Source organism: Neopelma chrysocephalum, unplaced genomic scaffold (genome assembly GCF_003984885.1).
Source record: "Neopelma chrysocephalum unplaced genomic scaffold, ASM398488v2 Primary Assembly neopelma1_252, whole genome shotgun sequence".
NCBI lineage: Eukaryota > Metazoa > Chordata > Aves > Passeriformes > Pipridae > Neopelma > Neopelma chrysocephalum.
The window spans coordinates 1,536,520-1,555,883 of record NW_020897914.1 but is presented as its reverse complement, the minus strand read 5'-3'; the positions used below and the strand labels follow the sequence as shown (position 1 = coordinate 1,555,883).

Genomic DNA, 19,364 nt, shown 5'->3' with positions numbered 1-19,364 from the left:
ACAGTTCCCAGATCTATGGTGTCTTGGAGAGATGTGGGAAGGTTTCTCCCATCCCAGAATAATGTGCTGAAGGGGACTGTCTGCCTCCTCACTGTAGGCAGTGCTGTGAGCACAGGAGCTGTGCTGTGCCCTGGGGAACAGCTGAGAAAGGTCCTGCCAGGCAGAGCTGTCAGGAATGCCGAGAGGGAGGCGTGTGTAGCACAGGAATATCTCCATGGTGGCTGATTCTCTATACCCAGCTGTGAAAGGAGTGTTTCTGGTCTAGGCAGGTTCTGCACAGGACTGGAAGGCAAAGCTCCTGACCACAGTGGGAGATCTGTGCCCACACTGGGAGGAGCCAGAGCTGCTGGAAGGACTGGTTTTGAAAGCAAAGAGGACTTGAAATGAAGATATTGGCTTTGCCATCTTGCCCAGTCCAGAACATAGATGGTGTGGGATTTCTGCACAGGGTCTCTGCCATTGATGGAGTTAACTCTTATGGAAGAGTTCTCCAGGGTCTGCAAAAACTGCCAAAATCTAGTTATGTGTTTGCTGCTGAAATCTGAAGGCAACCATCTAATGCTGCATTTCTAGGACATGTAGCTTGGAAAGGGAGAGCCCTGGGAGGCAGAAAAAGTGGCTTTAGGAGCACATTCCCTGGGCCTGTGTGAGGAGCAGCACGTGGCTGGGGTGGCGAGTTCTGTTTCTGACATGCTCCTCTCGAGCTGTCGAGCTGGATCGGTTCCTGCCTGGGAAAGCAGCAGCCCCTGCCAGCCCAGGCACTTGGGAATCGCGTGGCAATTTAGTGTGTCAGGCAGATGTTTCTTGTCTTGACAGACGCAACCAGAACTACACGAACATCCTGCGCTTCCTGACGCTGGGAGATAAGAAGCTGAGTCCGTTCAACATCACTCATCGCTTCACTCACCTGTTCTGGCTGGGGGACCTGAACTACCGCGTGGAGCAGCCCCCGGCGGTGAGGGAGGGCCGGGACCCCTGCAGGGGCAGCTCCCTGTGCTGCCAGAGCAGCTCTGTCTTTGTCCAGCTGAGGGCAACATGGCAAAAAGAGAGGAGACAGAAGGGATCCCCAGGGCAAGAGTGTGGTGCCAGTTGAGGGAAAGTAAGGAAATCCCCTTTGCCCTCTCCAAGGATTAATGGACCCAGGGATGCCATCTGGCACACTTTGCTGCTTCAGGCAGCCTCGCTTCCCCAGACCTCCCAACTTCCCTTCCCACTGTGAACAAGCATCTGCCTTTCTGCTCTGTTTGATGAGCTTGGAATGGCTCAGAACAGGCCTTCAGGAACAGGCAAGGCATCATAAATACTGGATCCGTTTCAGTAGGTGGGAGACAACAGCAAGCCTGGTGTTGATGTGCATGTGGTTGTGTGTGTGCTTATGTAGGGGATGTGTGGGCATTTTGATGCCTGTTTTGATAGACAAATGTTCATCCACGCAGCAAAGAGTGAGGCCTCTCCGTGAAGGGAAAGGTGGGGAAGTGGCAGGGGTACAGCTCTGTGAAACAGTTCAAGAGCATTTGCCAGTTCACCAGAGAAGGGAGTATTTATAAGAAGGTTTTGCATCATCTGCAGCTCTGCTGTTTCCCTGTTGGCAGGAAGCAGAGAACATTATCCAGAAGATCAGGCAGCAGCAGTATCCGGAGCTGCTGGCTTTTGACCAGCTTCTCCTTGAGAGGAAAGACCAAAAGGTGTTCCTGCAGTTCGGTGAGGTTTTGGCTTTGCTGGCAGGTTCCTGTCCCACTCCCACCAGCTCTCTCTGCCAGCCCTGCTGTGGGGTGGGTGCAGGGGGCAGTGGCTGTCCTGCCCAGAGGAGGGTTGCCCGTGGGCCAGGCTGTGACAGAGCTCTCCCTGTTCCAGAGGAAGAAGAAATCACATTTGCTCCAACCTACCGCTTTGAGAGAGGCACCCGGGAGAAATACGCTTACACCAAGCAAAAGGCTACAGGGGTAGGTGAAACCTGAGTTCCCTTCTGAGGTACGTGGCAGAGCAGGGAAAGTACCTCCTACAGAAGAAAATTTCCTAAACCAATCTCTGCATTTCCTGCCCTTGTAACGTTTCGAAAGGAGTCAATACAAACAAACAGACTTGACACAAATATACGGTGCTTGGGGGAGTGAATTTCCTGTCCTTTTGTGAACTAGTCCTTTCCCTTCTTCTTGACATCATTTCGGTTTTTTTGCAGATGAAGTACAATTTGCCATCCTGGTGTGATCGAGTGCTCTGGAAATCCTACCCCATGGTGCACGTTGTGTGTCAGTCCTATGGTGGGTAGATAACAGATTGCAGATAGCAAGGCAATCAGTCTGAAACGGAAATGATTCAGAGCAGAGTCTGCAGGATCTCCCTGCACTGCCAGGCACTCAGCATAGAGGGACCTGATGTTAAACCAGGCAGTGGAGAGCCAAATCTCTCTGCCTGTAACCTTCCAGGGTTGAGAATTAATTCTGTTATTCATTTACGTGCAGAACACCACTCGAACAGCTGCAGCTGTCCAGCTCTAGGCCATGCTGTAGGATCACTTTACACCAAATATTTTTTGGCAACAACCACCACTTTTCCTGTGCAGTTACCACCAGGAACTCCTCACTTGGTGCTGCCAGCAGGGCAGACCCTGTGTGCACAGTCCAGTCTGCAGAGGCTGGAGCTGCAAACCTCTTTCTTCTACCAAATCATATGCCAGAAGGACTGTGTGGTACCAAGAGCCTGTTCCCTTTCCTGCTGAGAAGCATCACAGAAGTGCAGTGCAGGGAAGAGAGAAAGCCCACAAGACCTGTTTAAAAAAAGACTCAGATACCAGTTTCTGAAATGTCAGTGGCTATATGTAGGACTGAGCATCTGAGTATGATGTTGATGGTTTCCTATTCATGGGATTGAGAAGAGGGCTCTCTCAGGCGATCAGGGGGACTGATCTGATCACAGAGCCTGTGATGCCGGGGTGTGTGGTCCAATATGCACCTGTAGAAAGGCTGGGCTTGCTGGATCTCAGTGTGTGCTTAGAGCAAATCAGGCCCTGCTCACTCACTGTTAACTTAGGCCAGGAGTTGCTCTGTAGCACTGAAGTAGCACCAGTGTATTCTTGTGTAATTTCCTGCCACATTAGAGCTTTAATTAGCTGTGCCTGTTGCAGAGGCAACCAGGAAGCCTGCAAAGGATTTTTGTGCTGGGGGAATCCACCACTGACAGTCGCTTCCAAAACGATATGGTAAAATTGGGTCCATTAATCAAATCTTTCTGTGTTCTGACAGAAGAGTTACCTTCCTGCATACTGACATGGGATTATGTAAAGAAACACCTTTGACTAGAGACAGTTACCACAGTGACTGTGAGGTTTTCTGGAAAATTCCCACCCAGTATTTCTGTGGCAGAGATCTCCCTGGAGCAGGGCAGTAACTATCCTCCCTTTCTCGCTGGCAGGCTGCACCACTGACATCATGACCAGTGACCACAGTCCTGTCTTTGCCACCTTTGAAGTGGGAGTTACCTCACAGTTTGTCTCCAAGAACGGTCAGTCAGGTTGGGTGCCAGTGTGCCATCTTCACCTTGGGATACAAAATGTAGTGCTTTGTACATGCAGAAAGAAAAAGATGTCTTAAAGAGTCCACTTTAAAATGCCCTCTCTTTATCTCCTTCCTCTTTCCTAGACTCCAAGTACACAGATTCCCAAGGGGAGATAGAGTTCCTGCACTGCTACGCTACTCTGAAGACCAAGTCCCAGACCAAGTTCTACATCGAGTTTCATTCTAGCTGCTTAGAAAGTATGGCTTTGCCCATCCTTATTACTTCTGTCAAAGTTTTCTGCTTGTTTGGATTAGTTCCCCTTCTTCTTGCTTTGATCTAGAAAAATAGCTGTGTGGATCACTTGTTCCAATGCAAAAAAGGCATGTCCTAAAGATTTGTTGTAGTTTGCAAGTCAGCCCATACTGTCAGCCATACAATCCAAACCCTACAGCCAAGGGAGCTGTAATCCAATTACCTTTCCCCAATTCTTCCATCTTCTTTGGCAACCTGATCATTTCCTTCTTGAAGAGAAACACGTGCTGTTCTTGCTCATCACATAGAAAATCTCTCCTTAGCAAACGTGATTGATTAAATGTCTGATTGTGCCTGCTGCAAAATCAGGTGCTTCCAAAATAACACACCCGCATTATGCTAATAAAAATAATTTTAAATAATTGAATTACCCTGGTTTAACAAAGAACAAGTCAGAGGATCAGCTAAAAGTGAAAGGAAAGCAAGTGATTTGACTGTGTAAGTGGGACTGTGTCCTCCCAGTGCTGCAGGTTTCCCTCCCTGGCCCTGTGCTGCGGGGCTGAGTCTCAGCTGTTTATGTAACACGAGCCTCCCTGGCCTTGCTGGGGTTTTTTAAACCCTTCCCCATCCCAGGGCTGCTTCTGTAAGTGGGACAGTGTGCTCTGGTGTTTGCTTCATCACATTATCGCATGTCAGAGCGCGGTGGAAGAGACAGTTCCATAAAAGATTATTTTTTGGCTGTATCAAAATTTGCATAAATTTCTATGGAAACAGTGTATTACGAATCTTAAATTAGAATTTCAAAAGTGTGCTATCTTGAGTGGCGTAGGAAGAGCTGTCATGTTCTTATCCTCCAGTCCATGTATGCACTGAGCTGTTCACTGCCAAGTTTAACTGTAAAATTAAACCATTTAACAATGCTCCAGTAAAATCACTTGTAAATTTACTGTGTAAACATTCACCCAAAGCTCAGGCTTTAAGCTTCTTAATAATTTTAAAATCTGTGTCCAAGTGGGAAAATAATTTGGAGCGTGGCATGTGAAAAGGATTTGTAGCCCCGTTCTTGCTGTCTCCTTTCTGGTAAACTCTTTTCTTGTCCCTTTGCAGGTTTTGTAAAGAGCCAGGAAGGAGAAAATGAGGATGGGAATGAAGGGGAGCTTGTGGTAAAGTTCGTCGATGCACTTCCAAAGGTAGACTGGGACTCTGCTTCCATATCCATATGGAAGAGAAGCCTTCCACCTTCATCCCATAAGCAACATATACATAAACATTTTGTGCAGGAACATGGTTATGGTCTTGTTTAGACTCAAAGAGACTGTAAGAATGCAGAATGGGCTTAAGCTAAACAGAGCATGTTAAAAGCAGGAAAGGACTTACATCTCTATCAGGAATTTTGCTGGCGTGATTATGCCATTCAGGAACATGGCTTTTTTCTCACCTGTTTATTGAATGTAACTATGCTGACAAGTGTCAGTTTTAGATGGAAAATAAAACATCTTAAAGGGTAGCTCTGCCCTGGAGTTTTTTGCCTGGTCAGACAAAGTTTTCTCTTGGTATTTTTTAGAAAAGTTGATTACGTATTTTTTACCTATGTTAAAAAGAGCATTGATGGCCAGAAGCAATGGCCAGAAGTGTTCTGTGTGTCAGTGTCAGACACAAGTCCTGTCCTTGAGATCAGAGCTATTCTCCATTTCTTGGCGTGGTGGGAGCTGGAAGAACTCCAGGAGCTCCTGGATTTGGAGCAAATGTTCCTGTCAGTACCCTTCTAAATAGCCCCAAAAGAAAATGTGCTGATTTTGGAAAGAGTGCATTACACTGAGAGCTTAGGGAAAGGCTCTACAATAAGTGATTGTAAAAACAGCCAAACAGATTTTTAGGAACAGACTGTAATCAGAGTCCAGATCCCTTCCTCCTAGAGCAATTTTCAGGCCTGCACTGCATGAGAAAACTGCAGTTCATCCCATGAGTGTTAGATTTGCAGCATCCCATCTGCTGTGCTGGGAGCAAGAATGTGCAGCCTTCTCCCACAGATGTCCAAACACCAGCCAAGAGGCTGATCCTGGAGGTGACATGATATCCTCAAGGGTTTATCCAGCAGCATTGTCCTCATTTGGGACTGAGGCACGGGGAGAACTGTGCTCCTGTAGCCCATCTATTGTGTTGACCCACCTTAACTTGTCTTTGCAGCTGACCCCAATTATTTCAGACCCGGAATATCTACTGGATCAACACATCCTGATCAGCATTAAGTCGTCAGACAGTGATGAATCTTATGGTAAGTGCTTAGCTCTAAAGTTCTGGATGAGTCAAAATCTACTTAGATTCTTCCAAACCACTGAAAGAGTGGGAGAGAACAGAAGTAACTCTTACAGAACATCTATGATACTCTGACTTCTGACTTAGAACTCAACATACACAAAAATACACTGTGGACAATAGTTTGTGACGTAATTATGATTAGAGAAATATGAAGCAACAACCTGTGTGAGCTTTACCAGCTCTAAAAGAGCAGTGGCTTAAAAAGAAAGTACGGGAATTAAATCAGGAGTCAGTCTGGTTAAATGGGTTTATTCAGAATATTCAAATCCTATTTCACTTGCACTTACTTGAGGCATTTCTCCTGGCTCCAGAAAAGGATTTGGCAGTGCTGCTGGCTTCCAAATTCTGCAGCCAGAGACTGCAGTCCTTGTCCACAGAAGGCTCTTTGCTGAAATCCCATTAACTGAAATAGCAGCCACAGGCTCGTGTTTTCCTTACCAGGAATGGAAGCTCAGAACACTGCAGTCACCCACAGGTATCTCCAGTGCCCAGATCTTTCACACATATTTGAAGTGAAATGAATGCCCCTGATTTCTCAGGAGATAATACACTCCTTGCTGTGATCCAAAGCAGGTTCTCTCCAGTAATTGCAGCACAGTGATAGTAGGTGACACAAGAGATTTAAGTGCTTTTTTTCTCAGTCTCAGGCTCATTGTCTCCTTGTTGTCTTTTAGGGGAAGGCTGCATTGCCCTGAGAATAGAAGCAACAGAATCCTTAGCTCCTATCCATACTGTGCTGACACACCATGGAGAGAAAACAGGAGTCTTCCAAGGTGAAATCAAGTTGCAAACATCACAAGGGAAACAGAGAGAGAAGCTGTATGGTAAGGAATGTCATCATCTCTGCAATGCTCACCCTAGAGAGTATTCACCTCCAAAGATTTCTGATAACTGTCAAGGAAGTGAAAATTACCCCTGCAGTGCTTATAGTCCCAAAGAGACAAGTGCCTTTGATGCTGACTGAAAGGAGCTGTGAGTATTGTTAGTTCTCAGGAGGATACCTGTACTCTTTCAGAGAGACAGAGCAATTCGATTTGGGTATCTTTTTTCATCATTCAAGTAAATTTGGCAGACTGAGAGAGCCCCCTGTCTGTCACTAATACTGATTTTATTGAATTGGGATATCTAACTTCCACTTGTAGTGGCTATATGAGAAGGTGATGAGTGAGGCTCTGAAGGAGCAGTTCCTTAGCTAAAGGATCACAAACCTTTGTATTTCAAGATACACATTTCTTCCTATGTCAACAAGAATTACGTGTATTTGTGGGCAGTTGAAAACATAACAGCAACAACAGATTAAAACTGTCCATCATTCTGATGGACAAAGAGAGATGCCTTAATGCAAGTAGTAACACACAAAACTTGGGCAGACTCTGAAGCTGCCAAAACACTCTTATGCCTTTCCTTTCCTTCAGATTTTGTCAAGATTGAACGTGATGAAATTGCTGGGCAGAAAACAAGGAACATCAGCAATTTAGAGCCTAACAAAGAGTGGGATCAGACTAACAGGTAAAGGGCAAGAGGGTAAGTCAGCACCAGAAAAATGGTTGGCTCAATAGAGGCCAAGCTGGGCTTGCCATAGGAGTGTTAACAGGGGTGGTGAGCACTGGGAAGCTGCTCTGTGGCTCTCTGGTCAGGGCTGGTCAATGCTTCTGTGCCCAAAGCTTCAAAAGCTGAGAATGCATTAGCCAGACCAGGTCCCTGAACCCCACTTAGAAAGGGCCCTTTTATTTCCAACAGAAAGTCAAAATCTACTCATCTGATGGCCAGAGAGGCAGCAGCCGTGGCTCGCTACTGGGGCAGTGCTTCTCCTTCTCCAGACACTGCAGGAAAGGAGGATATCCTACGGTAACCTTGCTGCTTTACCTCTGCCAGCCTGGGCTGGGAACCTGGGCTCAAACTGCCTGTCTTTTCCTTTCCAAGAGTCACAGGATGAGTCGGGGCAAGGCTGTCCTTTCACTCCGTTTTCACAGGGGCTCTTCTTTGCAGGCAGTTCCTGCTGGGCTCAGAAACCTGTGAAAGCCCCTGGATGTGGCTGCAGAAGCTGAATGCTCTCTGCAGCCTGGAAAAGGAAGTGTCTGCCACAGCCAGAGGAACTATTTTGGGGCTGGGGGAGGTGGCCTTGACCCAGCTGCTTCCTCTCTGGTGACCCAGGGGAGGGAGGCACTAACAGGACTCCCACTTATTCTCTGATTCTGAAGCAAGTGACAAAAAAAAGAAAAGTAGGTGGTATTGAATCTAAGCAGTCAGTGGGCACTAACTCCTTTGTAGCTGGCAGGGAGACAAAAAACCAAGTGTATCTGTGCATGTATCTCCCTAACAATATTTCTTGTCTTTAGCAGCTCCACCCCCACAGACATCAGCAACCCCAACTACCTGGGGATGGCTCCCTTCTCTCAGCAGCCCTCTGCAACCTGCCAGCTTAAGCAGACACCTTCAGCAGACCAGTCACCTTCTCTCTGGAACTACGACCAGCAGCCCAAAGAGACCACCTCCCTGATGGGACAGAGTCCCTCATCCTCCACATCGCCCTCCTTGTCACCTCTGTCCCCAAAGCCACCCCTCCAGCCCACAGCAAACAGAAGCATTTGTAGTCGGAGTCAAGAGTACCTGTGAGTCTTTGAGTTTTGCACTGGGGCTGGGCCCCTCTCTCCTGTTGTTCTACACTGTCACTGTTTCATTATCTGTATGAAGAGTTCAACCTTCAGCGTATTCTTTCTATATTTTATCTCTAGAATTAGAAAAAGATAAGTAAAGGTCACAAGGGCAGACATCTCATACTCAAAGAAAACAAGTGTAGTAGTTCCTCAGACCTTTATGAAAGGAAAGCCAAAAATATATAAGTTAAACTTACAACTAAACAATAGAATCTCAGAATCATAGAACGGTTTGGGTTGAAAGAGACCTGAGAGGCTGTCTTGTCCCACCCCTTGCCACGGCCAGGGACACCTGCCACTATCCCAGGTTGCTCCAAGCCCTGTCCAGCCTGGCCTTGAACACTTCCAGGGATGGGACAGCCACAGCTGCTCTGGGCAACCTGTGCCAGGGCCTCATCACCCTCTGAGTAAAGAGCTTCTTCCCCAAATCTAATCTAAATCTGTCCTCTTTTAGTTTAAAACTGCTCCCCCTTGTCCTGTTACTATCTGCCTGTGTAAACAGTTGCTCTCCCTCCTTATTTTAAGTCCCCTTTGGGCATTGGAAGGCCACAATAAGGTCTCCCCAGAGTCTTCTTTTCTTCAGACTGAACAACCCCAGCTCTCTCAGCCTGATAGAGGTTTAATTCTCTGCCAAGAGAAAAGGAGAAGATCACAGAGTTGACTGTAATAACAAAAGAGAAAAGGGGAGAGTGTGGCATAGATCTTTCCCCTGGATGGGAAAGAGAGCTCCTTCAAGTGTCATATGTGAAGTACTTTCACTGAATTTCCACTTGCACTACTATACAAACATCCAGCTTGCTAAGAAGCCAGAATCCATGTGCTGCATCTATCACAAGCCTTGATGCAGAATTTCCATCTGGCAACTGAAAATATCCCATCCCTACCCAACTTAGTAAAGTGATGAGGCAGCTTCACCCCGGTGCCTGTGTGCAATCTGTGTCCTTGTTCCACACCTCCTTTTGACAGTGACAGCTGCTCTCTGAGCCTGGGCTGGAGCTCACTGTAAATGGATGTGGCACCCTGCAGTTCAAACCCTGCAGTGCTCCAAACATGCTCTCAGCTCTGCTCCTGCCTGTACTGACTACTGAACACAGCTGGAAGCCAGGAACACAACTCTCCTGAAGGCACCCAAAGAACATGTGCCACTCACCCCTGTTCCCCTCTGCTCAGTGATACTATGGCTGATTTTTTAAGCCCTGTGGTGGTTCTCCAGATTAAAGCCTTGCCACACCAGGGCATCACAGAAACCCCCAGACCTGCTGCGTCCCACTGGCAGCTCTGCTCTCATTCCAGGCTGAGCTGCTGCTCAAGGGGCTCCACTATGAACACAGAGGAGTTGTCTCACCCTAGAGGATAGAGCTCTTACTCCTCTAGTGTGCATTTGGGTGCAGTAAGGAGATTTATCCCTTCCTTAAGAATACCACGCTGCGTTGGTAGCAAGAGGAGATTGACCTAGTTGTAAAATGTTACAGGATGATATGAGCTCTTGCGTTAAGCCTCCAGACAGCCATCCTGTCCGACAGATCTGAAGATTCTTATTAATATTCAAATTCAGATTTGTGTGTGTCACAAAGCCATCAAAGCACTTGGCACAGTCTGGCTCAGTGGCTTATCTCTGTTTAGAGAGAAGCCAAGTATCACTTTGCAGGACTGTAGTCTAGCAGGGAGTTTATACAGGGCCACGCATATCTGCTCTCTGCTGTCATGTTCCTAGTGATTAAACAAGGTAAAAACAATGCACAATTCTGTTCTCTCTCCCTGAGTTTAATTGTTTTCCTGTTACTCCTTTACACAGTCAGTTTAATTTTATCAGGCTCATTTGCTATTCATTTTGTCTCTAACTCAGTCAGTGCCTCTTGCCTGCTCTTTACAAGTCTCCCTTACACGCTGTTTTGATGACTGTAGGCCACCTGAACTGGGGAAATCCACAGCAGAGCCTGTGCTTCTGGAGGAGGGACAGCAAAGGCCGGAGATGTTTGAGAACCCTCTGTATGGCTCCATGGGCTCCAAGGGCAAGGTGCCTCCCAAGAAAGAGCAGGAATACCCAAAGGCCTTGCGGAAAGAGCAGCTGCCACTGCCTGAGCAGAGCTGTCATCTCACAAAGCCACAGGAGCCTGAGGGCAGCAAGACCCCTGGCAAACAGCCATCCCCACCTTTCCTGGTCCCCACACAGCGATTCCGGTCCTACACCTGCTCCGGCCAGGCGGAAGAAAAGAATACAGGTGAGAAGAGCCAAGGCAAACCGAAGGTGACAACACCACTGGAAAACTCGGCACAGCTCAAGAAACTAGTGAAGCCATTGAGGGCTGAAGTCAGCCTGAGCACCCAGGGACAGCAGAACAAGCCGCCCCTGCCCTCGAAGAGTCGGGCGGTGCTGGACATGCAGAACTCCAAGGGCCGAGATTATCGGGACAGCTCAGAGCTGCCGCACTCCGGGAAGCACCGGACAGAGGAGGGACCCATGGGCAGGACAACTACACCGGTGTGTTCCTCACGGGAATGAGGCAGGGTGGAAGGTGCATTAGACTGTGGGGTCACTGCAGAACATGACTAGAGTAGTACTGGCTTAGTCCCTGAGTCCTGGCTCCATGTTTCCTGTCCCAGCTCAGACCACTGTCCCACCAACCCAAGGGGTTGCCAGGGGGCATCGTAAAGCTATTGCTGCAGAAGAGGGCATGTTGTGAAACTATGACCTTAGTTTTGCATGAATTTTTAACTGTTTTTGAACTGTTTAAGCTTGGTGGCCACAAGAGGAATGCAAGTAGTCTGTACCTTGTTATGGCTTGTTTGGGGCACCCTGAGAATGCCCAGACCTGGCCTGACAGTACAAAACCACAGTACTGGCAATAGATTTGCCTTGCTGTAACTAATAAAAAGATGATTAAAAGTAGAAAAGTAGTTAGTGGTAAACACTTAGCAACTTAGAACAGCAGTGTCCAACAACATTCCTGGAACCAGAAATAATCACACATATACTTTTCTGGGCTGGTGGGTTTTTTTGTTGTGGTTTGGTTTGGTCTGGTGTCATGTTGTTTTTGTTGGTTTTTTTCACCAGAACACTATGAGCTAGATGAGAAGGAGCAGGGGAGGCTTTAGTAAGTGGTTTTGGGAGAAAAAGCCCACTTGAGCAAGCTGTAGGATGTTTTTTGACTTCTCCATCAAAACTTGTAGAATTGACAGTAGATAAGCTGATGTCTTCTCTTGTCTCTACAGTGAACATGACACAGCAGCTGGCATCCCAGGAAGAATCCTGATGGGAAGAACGATGGAGATTGCTGCTTTGTTCACTCATGTCCTCTGGTCTGGTTCTAAAAAGACTGAGGATTTTTATTTTTGAGGGTGGACCCCTCCCTGTGATTATGAAAATGTTCTAGCTGAGAAGTTTATCCTATGTTGCTCAGATCAAGAGGAGCCAGGAGCACAATACCAAGTGCAAGTTACCCTTTTGAGTGTCACTTTGGTACTTCCATAAAGAAGCAGTGGCCAAGTACATGCATTAGTGTTTTGAAAAAGAGGAAGGTACGGTGTGTAAGGACTAGGAGATGGGAGGGGTGGATTTAGAGAACCCCTTTCTACAAAAGCAAGATTTCTATTTTGTTACAGGATTCCTATTAAAGAGTGATATGTAAAAGAAAGCATCTTGAAAGCGGTACAGCTCCAAAAGCATGTCCTGTCCATGGAGCAAGGAATTAGGGGAGGGAAAAGAGTCTGAATAGCAGCTACTGATGAAGGTCATACGCTGTCAGCAGAGCCAGCCTTGCTCTCGTCTGCCGCGCTCAGGTAACGCAGCGGGTGAGGCACCGCGGCTCCTCCTCCTTCCAGCAGGTCGTGCTTTTATATCCCAACAAACAGAGGGAAACCAGAACTGCGGAGAGGGGAGGAGAGGCAGGGCCTATGGGCAGCCTCGGAGTGCAGCTCCGGAGTCCCCCCGGCCTGTCTGACAGCAAGCACTCTGCCTTGGAAGGACACTGGCCAGCTGATTGTGTAGCATTCCTAACAGATTAATGCTGACCTTACTGTACACGTGTGCTCAGTGACTGAACGATGTTAACACACTTGTCAGTTCTGTTATGTTCATGTAAAGTGTTAATTCTGTGGTTACAACTGGGTTATGCCTGTTGTGACTTAATCATGGCTATTGTTTCCATGTTGATTACTTAAAAATAATAAAATAGTTTTCTGACCATTCTCTACTGAAAATTTAAACCTGCCTGCCACATGGTGCAGCTTTAGTTGAGTGTTACACCAGCTCATTTAGTGACAGCAGTCCCTGCCCAGAAGAAACACAGAGGAGAGCAGGAAAGATACACCAAAGACAACTGAGGACACAATTGTCTGTGTGCACACACCCTCTGTGGATACAACTGGCTTAAAAATTATAGCCCCTGTTAGCAGGTGCAGTTACTAATTGTATGAGTGTAGAACATGTACAGTAATTCTACTGGAGCAGAAGAGGCCATGTGAGAATGTGTGGAAGAGGACAAACTGTAAGGCAGAAGTCTTTTAAAAGAAGATGTTTTTCTGCCACGCAGGTTGGAGTTTCAAGGCATCATTACTGAAGCACCTGGCTCTCTAACCTACAAATCAGCAAGGCAGACCACCAGCTTATATTCCCCTGGCTTGATTCAGCAGAGCCCTCTCTGTGTAATCCCCAGAGTTCAGTGCTGTGGTATTTCCCTGGCCCTGGGGAGCATTTCACTTTTCCAGGTTGCAGAAGAACTTGTACGACCACAGAGTGAAAGCTCCCTGGAGCAGGTGAGCTTTCTGTCTGATGTGGAGAGTTAGATCAGTGCCTGGTAATTCTGGGAGATGTTCTCATGTGTGTGGAGATGGAGATGTGACAGGCTCTCTACAAAAAAATTTTAACTTCTCAATAAGAAAGGCTCACATTTTCTGTGTTTATCCACTGACTTGCTAAGCTGTAGAAAAGAAAGTATATTCCCCAAAGTTTACAAACTAAAACTTGATATAAAGCAAGTATAGCTTTTTGTGTAAACATTCTCCTGATTGGGAATGCTGCTTAAATTGGGCACAGATTTGCAGATGAGCAGAGTTTGAGAGCACTGGACTTACTAAAAACCAAAAAAACCCCATCTGGGTACTTTATTTGACCTCTCCTTTAGAAAAGTGTGCTGCTGGGGGAGAAGAGAAGCTCTCTGCCAAGTTTCCAGCAGAAAAAAATACATCATTATTCCCCTGATAAAAATGCATTACTTGCCCATCTGGGGTTCCAAAGACAGTCTGAGTTATGATGGAATGATGACAAATGCCACCAAGATTTTTGCAAGTGGATCATGTTCAAAGGAAGGTTCTGTAAAGAGCTTTCTGAAGCCTCTGCAGATGAGAGACTTCTCAGGTGAACAGCTTAGACATGGAGTGGAGCAGAAGTGGGACAAGTAGTGGGACACTGCACAGTCTTTATGGCAAGACTGGCTGTCCTTGAGATGGTAGAGTTGGTAACACCAACTGTGGGAGCTCACCAGATGTGAATATTAGGAAACTGGATTTAACAAATTAATCTGTGCTTATGTTTGGTTTGGTTTGGTTTTGATTTCTGTCACAAAGCTTTTAAGATGATATCTATTGGTTTTACTGCCCAGGCCTCAAACCACAAGAAACCAGGACTGAGCACAGGCTTCTGCTTTCTCTTCCATCCTGGATCTGTGACTCTTGCCAAAGCAGGCACATTTCTCTGCCTTCTCTGCTATTGTCCAGTTCAGTTAGTACAGGCAGTATGAGTAGAAGACATGAACTGAAAGGTATGAATTGTCCAAAAATGTACTGATTTCCCCCAGATGCGGTGTCTATCTGTAACCTTCCGGCATCCTTTATTTTATGTTCTTAAAATAGCTGGAGTCTTTTTGTACTTATTTCCATGGAGACCCAGCTGTCAAAAATGCTTTAAGTTCCCAGTTACAGGATAGGATGTTGTAGAACACAGTAACTTCAAGAAACCCTGTTTCCTGCCTGCACCTGATGCATCTAACAGCAGCTTACGGGTCCTCTCAGCAGTAAAACCATCAAAGGACACTGTTAAAGCTTTTCCTAAAATGCCATTGTGGGCTACACATTTCCTTCCTGGTAAAGGCAGGCTCTTACAGAAAATGGCTGAAGGAGAAAAAATAGAAGGCAAACCAAATGAAGGTGAGTTACTCACTCCAAAACAGCAAGGGGATAATTTTGACGTTAGGAATTACAGTGCTTAGGCCTGGGGCCAAGCACCCTTTTTCTGTACAGCTTAAAACTAACCATTGAGTCACTATCCTTCCATTTGTTTCTAAAATGAAAGGTTTGCTAAAATTTTAGTGTGTTTTCCTGTTGTCCTTGTGATAGTACAATAATAGTCCATGTGACTGAAGGATTGTCCAAAATGGAATTGATTTACCCCCAGGCAAAGCTCCTGATTTTTACAACATTGTGAAGACTCAGATATTTGTGTGTTAGTCAGGACTAACTGACCAAGGTGAGGCAGGACAGTTCCCAGGGATGTCCCAACCCATGGCCCCAGGTGGCAGCAGATTGGTTGGAAATGGACAATATCCAGATGCTTAGTTTTTATTTCCCTAATCTCTGCCTGAGAGAAAGCCACACTTTCCCCCGTGGGACATTTGCCAACAAGACTCCAGCCCTGCCCTCACATCTGCCACCAAAGAGGTGCTGCAGTCACCAGGGCAGTCCTGCAAGGCCCATGGAAGGACTTGTTATGCAAGTGCTACAGAACAATCCAAATACTCATTTCATCTGCCAAATCTCCTTTGTGCTGAAAAGGTGTTAGCTGGAGAGATACAAGGTGTTCTTTCTATATATATATAAGCAAACATCAAGTTATTATTCACATGAATATGAATATGAAAAAGATCCACAGTGTGTGCATGATGTTGTTTCAAATGAAGCTCCTAATAGGAAGTATTTTAGGGTTGCATTTGTGTTAAACTTCTGAAGTCTCTCAGAAATTCTTTCACAATTGAATCCCAGGCTGACAGGAGAGATTTCTTTATGTCTACCATAATTTGCTATATTTTTTCTGCTTTATCTTATTATGCACCATCATAAAGCATTATCTCATTATGCATCACCAAATTTACCTGAACTTCTGTTCTCAGTTCATTACCATTATTCTTTTTCATTAATTTTATTTGCAGGTAATCCTTGCTCTAGCTCCCAAGTCAGCTAAACTAAAGGGTACTTCAATGTACCCTTTTAGATCAAAACTGATTGACATTCTTCTGTAGAAAACTATAATCAAAACTGTATTCTCAAACCCCAGTATTGCAGGAGACATCACAAAGACTAGACATGAGCCTGCTGAGATTTGGGGCTTGGACTAGACAACCTCCAGCAGCCCATCCAGCCTCAACTGTTCCATACTTCTCTTTAACCCAGACCATTCTGTGCCAGGGCTGATAATCTGCTACACACTACAGTTATTATTAACACTTTATTGCATTTTTTCTCAAGGTCTGGTCTGGATTACATAAATCAATCTTTCATACCATGAAGTATTAGATTATACCATAACTAATAGAGATAAAGATGGCACAGAACAGGGTAGTAAATGTTGGGCTCAGGAATGAGTGAATGAATAGGAATGGGTGAAGGAGACAGTGTCCAGCAACAAGCAGAAAGGTTGCAGAAAAGCAACGAGCAAAGGAGGGACTTTGTGGAATGAGAGAGAATCCAGCAGAAAGGAGGTGGGTAAAAGCTGTCTCTGATAGAAACAGGTTGGCTGAGAAAAGGGAAGAATGTAGAGGCAGCAAAGAGATTGGAAAAAAAGGCAAAGACTTTGCAACAGAAAGGAGAGTTAGCACAGAAATTATGTCTGCTCCACACTTTACAGCAGTTTACATCTTGACATTACAGCTTGTAAGCACAAAGAAAATGACCAGGTCTGGGACATGTTCCCTCTTTTCAAAGGTGCACTGGAAAATCTAAAACAAAGCTGAATTTCAAAAGGGAGCTCTCAGTTTAACCTTGGGAAGGATGTTGGTGATCAGATCTCCCAGAAAATGAACATTTCTGGTTCCGAGTCAGAAAGCAGTGAGGGAAGGAAGTGAATCTGAGCACCAAGCTTCAGCCTGACCTCACAGCAGGTCTGAAGGGAACATCCCATCAGGAACTCCTCCGCTCCCCTTGGAGCAAGGATCTGTTCTGCCCCCTGAGTGCCAACCACGGCACAGCCATCTCGGAACAGAATCTCCCAGGAATGAGGCTGGAGGGGACCCTGGAGGGCCCCATGCAATCCATTCCCCATATCAGCACAGGGTAAACTACACAATCCTTCCCAGTACTTTTAAGTGGCCTTACATACCTCCAGTGGCAGAGTTTCTCACCTGCCTCAAGCAGTCTGTTTCTGAGCCTTCACCAGCCCTTCCTCATCTCTAGTGGCCATATTTTGGTGAACTTTAGGCCTTTTTGGTGTAATCCTGTCCCATGTGGACAAGCAGATCAGGTTATTGTCTTAATTTTCTGACACACCACGTTTACATACTGCTGTCATGCTTCCCAATCAGTCTTCTCCTCATTAGAGTAAACAATTCCAACTGCCCAAATCTCTCTTCAGAATCAAATCTTCTCTATATACTGGTCACTCCTGGGAGGTTACTTTGACACTCTTAATTTTTCTTGAGACGTACTGGCTAAAGCTGGACATGTCTCCACCACAAGTCTTGCTTTTGCCTCTGTGGGTGTGGAGTACAATATTCATTGGAGGCACAGTTTTTACTTTTTCCCTGCAGAGTGAGTTTTCTGAAAATCAGGAGATTTGTTAGCAGTCTTCAGTTTTTATTCCCGAATCAGGCTGTTGAACAAATTGGCAGATTTTAATGGGGGTAACAGAAAGGCGCTTTCAGTCTGAACGAGCTGTTTTATCGCAGCATTCTTACAGTTCTTGTTGATATAAAAGGAGAGCAGGATGACAGATGATGACATGGAGCAGGGATGTGCTATTGCAAAGACTGCCAGACACTTCAGCTGAATTTAAGAATATTGTATCTGGGGTGAAAGAAGCATTATTAGCAAGTACTGTAAAGAAATTCAGGATGTCCTGCCCATTAAGGAAATCACAGGTTACAGAAAGGTGGACATCTTTTTAAACACAGAGTAGTGTTTTTAAATTCAAACATACAGATGACAATTCATCAAAATCCTTCCCTTGGATCACTCTAGCAGTTGCTGTAAACAGTAAAACATGTACAGCATTTGAAGTAATTTAGCCAATGCTTCAGGACACACCTTTTCTTTTTCCCATGTCATTTCTGCTCACACTGATTCTTTTTCCTGTCCTGCTGAAAGAAATAGTGGACAATTATTTTCCCTCCCAGTTTTGGTGAGAAAAGTCTGCTCTCAAAGACAAGCGGAAGGCTTTCTGTTGGAGAGGCTGAAAGAAAGCAGGGGGTTGGCAGTTTAAGGGCAGTGAGGGACATTGGGGCTGATTATATATTAAGGCTAAGGTAAAAGCCTCAGGAGAGGAGTTACTGAGTCTGAGCCCTGTCTTTGTGTCTCTGCTTTCTCCCTTTTTTGCCCTGCCTCATGTCTGCTTTCCTCTTCCTCTGCAGAGGATTAAGAGGTAGAGAAGATCTGACAGGATAAATTTCTCTCAGCACTTCAGTTCGGTAACTATATGTGTAGAATTAGGATTTAAGCTTACAGTTACAAGTAATTTTAGGTTTTTAAACATCTGATTTTATGATGTACAAGCAGAATAAAATAGGCTGTGTGCTTACAATTAGTTTCATAGAGAACACACAGAACCTCACGCATTGTGTACTTGGAAAGACAGAGCTGAGCATTAACTCAGACAGCAGCACACTCTCCTCCAGTCTAATAATCTAGTGAATAATCTATTTTATGCTATTATGGTGTTATAATTACATCCTCATTCATTTACTCAAAAGAAAACCAGAGCAATTTAGGCAGTCCAAGACAAAAAGTGTTATGAATCTTGCCCAGTTTCAAATTCAATTACAATAATATAGTTACCTAATGCATTACTTCAGAAATTGAGCAGTTAAAAATAAAGCAATGAAACAAGCTGTTACAGATTTTTTTTTACATTTTCCAGCAGATGTGTGGTGTCTTCGTGAGGCTGGACAGGATGCCGTAGTGGAGCGAGGGCTGCACGGCAGTTTTTAATAATTAAATAGATAATAATTTTACCTAGAAAGCCCCAAACTGGAGTTCATTTCACCACCACCCTTGTTGAAAGCTGAGGTGTGACGGTGGCTGGTGAGGCAGGACGGCCTTGGTGCCACAGGGGCGGCCACTCACCTCAGCCAAGCGTCAGTGTCACTCATGTGCTGCTCTGCCTTTCGGGGCGACCGAACAGGGAGCGTTTGGGATGGCCTTAGGGACGAACAGGGAGTGTTTGGGATGGCTTTAGGGCCGAACAGCGAGTGTTTGAGATCGCTTTAGGGCCGAACAGGGAGCGTTTGGGACAGCCTTAGGGCCGGCTTTAGGGCCTGTGTTTGTGTGTGGGGCTGCGCATGCGCCGCGGGGGAGCCACGGTCCTCTCAAGATGGCGGCTCGGGGAAGAGGCGGAGTTGGACACACTCAAGATGGCGGCAGCGCACGGATGCGCTGGCGGGAAGGACACAAAATGGCCGGCGCGAGGCCCCCTCTCCTCAGAAAGGTGCCCGCCCACCT

At 45.9% G+C, this 19,364-nt stretch overlaps 1 protein-coding gene and 1 long non-coding RNA gene across 3 annotated transcripts in view; one reads left to right on the top strand and one right to left on the bottom strand.

Annotated features, from left to right (window-relative positions):
• Positions 1-12,911, top strand: part of INPP5D (inositol polyphosphate-5-phosphatase D) — a 52,765-nt gene extending 39,854 nt beyond the window's left edge. The window contains exons 16-29 of one of the 2 annotated variants that reach the window (XM_027703855.1): positions 817-955; positions 1,593-1,701; positions 1,855-1,943; positions 2,180-2,261; positions 3,412-3,501; positions 3,639-3,752; positions 4,855-4,937; positions 5,935-6,022; positions 6,741-6,890; positions 7,482-7,575; positions 7,807-7,914; positions 8,406-8,678; positions 10,629-11,205; positions 11,937-12,911. In XM_027703855.1, the coding sequence (XP_027559656.1) occupies positions 817-955; positions 1,593-1,701; positions 1,855-1,943; positions 2,180-2,261; positions 3,412-3,501; positions 3,639-3,752; positions 4,855-4,937; positions 5,935-6,022; positions 6,741-6,890; positions 7,482-7,575; positions 7,807-7,914; positions 8,406-8,678; positions 10,629-11,205; positions 11,937-11,939 (1,999 nt within the window). In that variant the 3' untranslated portion in view covers positions 11,940-12,911. Of the gene's footprint in view, positions 1-816; positions 956-1,592; positions 1,702-1,854; positions 1,944-2,179; positions 2,262-3,411; positions 3,502-3,638; positions 3,753-4,854; positions 4,938-5,934; positions 6,023-6,740; positions 6,891-7,481; positions 7,576-7,806; positions 7,915-8,405; positions 8,679-10,628; positions 11,227-11,936 lie in introns of those variants that run through there. The other variant, XM_027703856.1, reaches the window with a different exon arrangement.
• Positions 6,318-19,248, bottom strand: LOC113977592. The gene is made up of 3 exons (XR_003537361.1): positions 18,990-19,248; positions 8,677-8,797; positions 6,318-6,757 (listed from the first exon to the last, which is right to left on the bottom strand). It is a non-coding gene; the product is annotated as an uncharacterized LOC113977592 (long non-coding RNA).
• Positions 19,249-19,364: the final 116 nt, after the last annotated feature.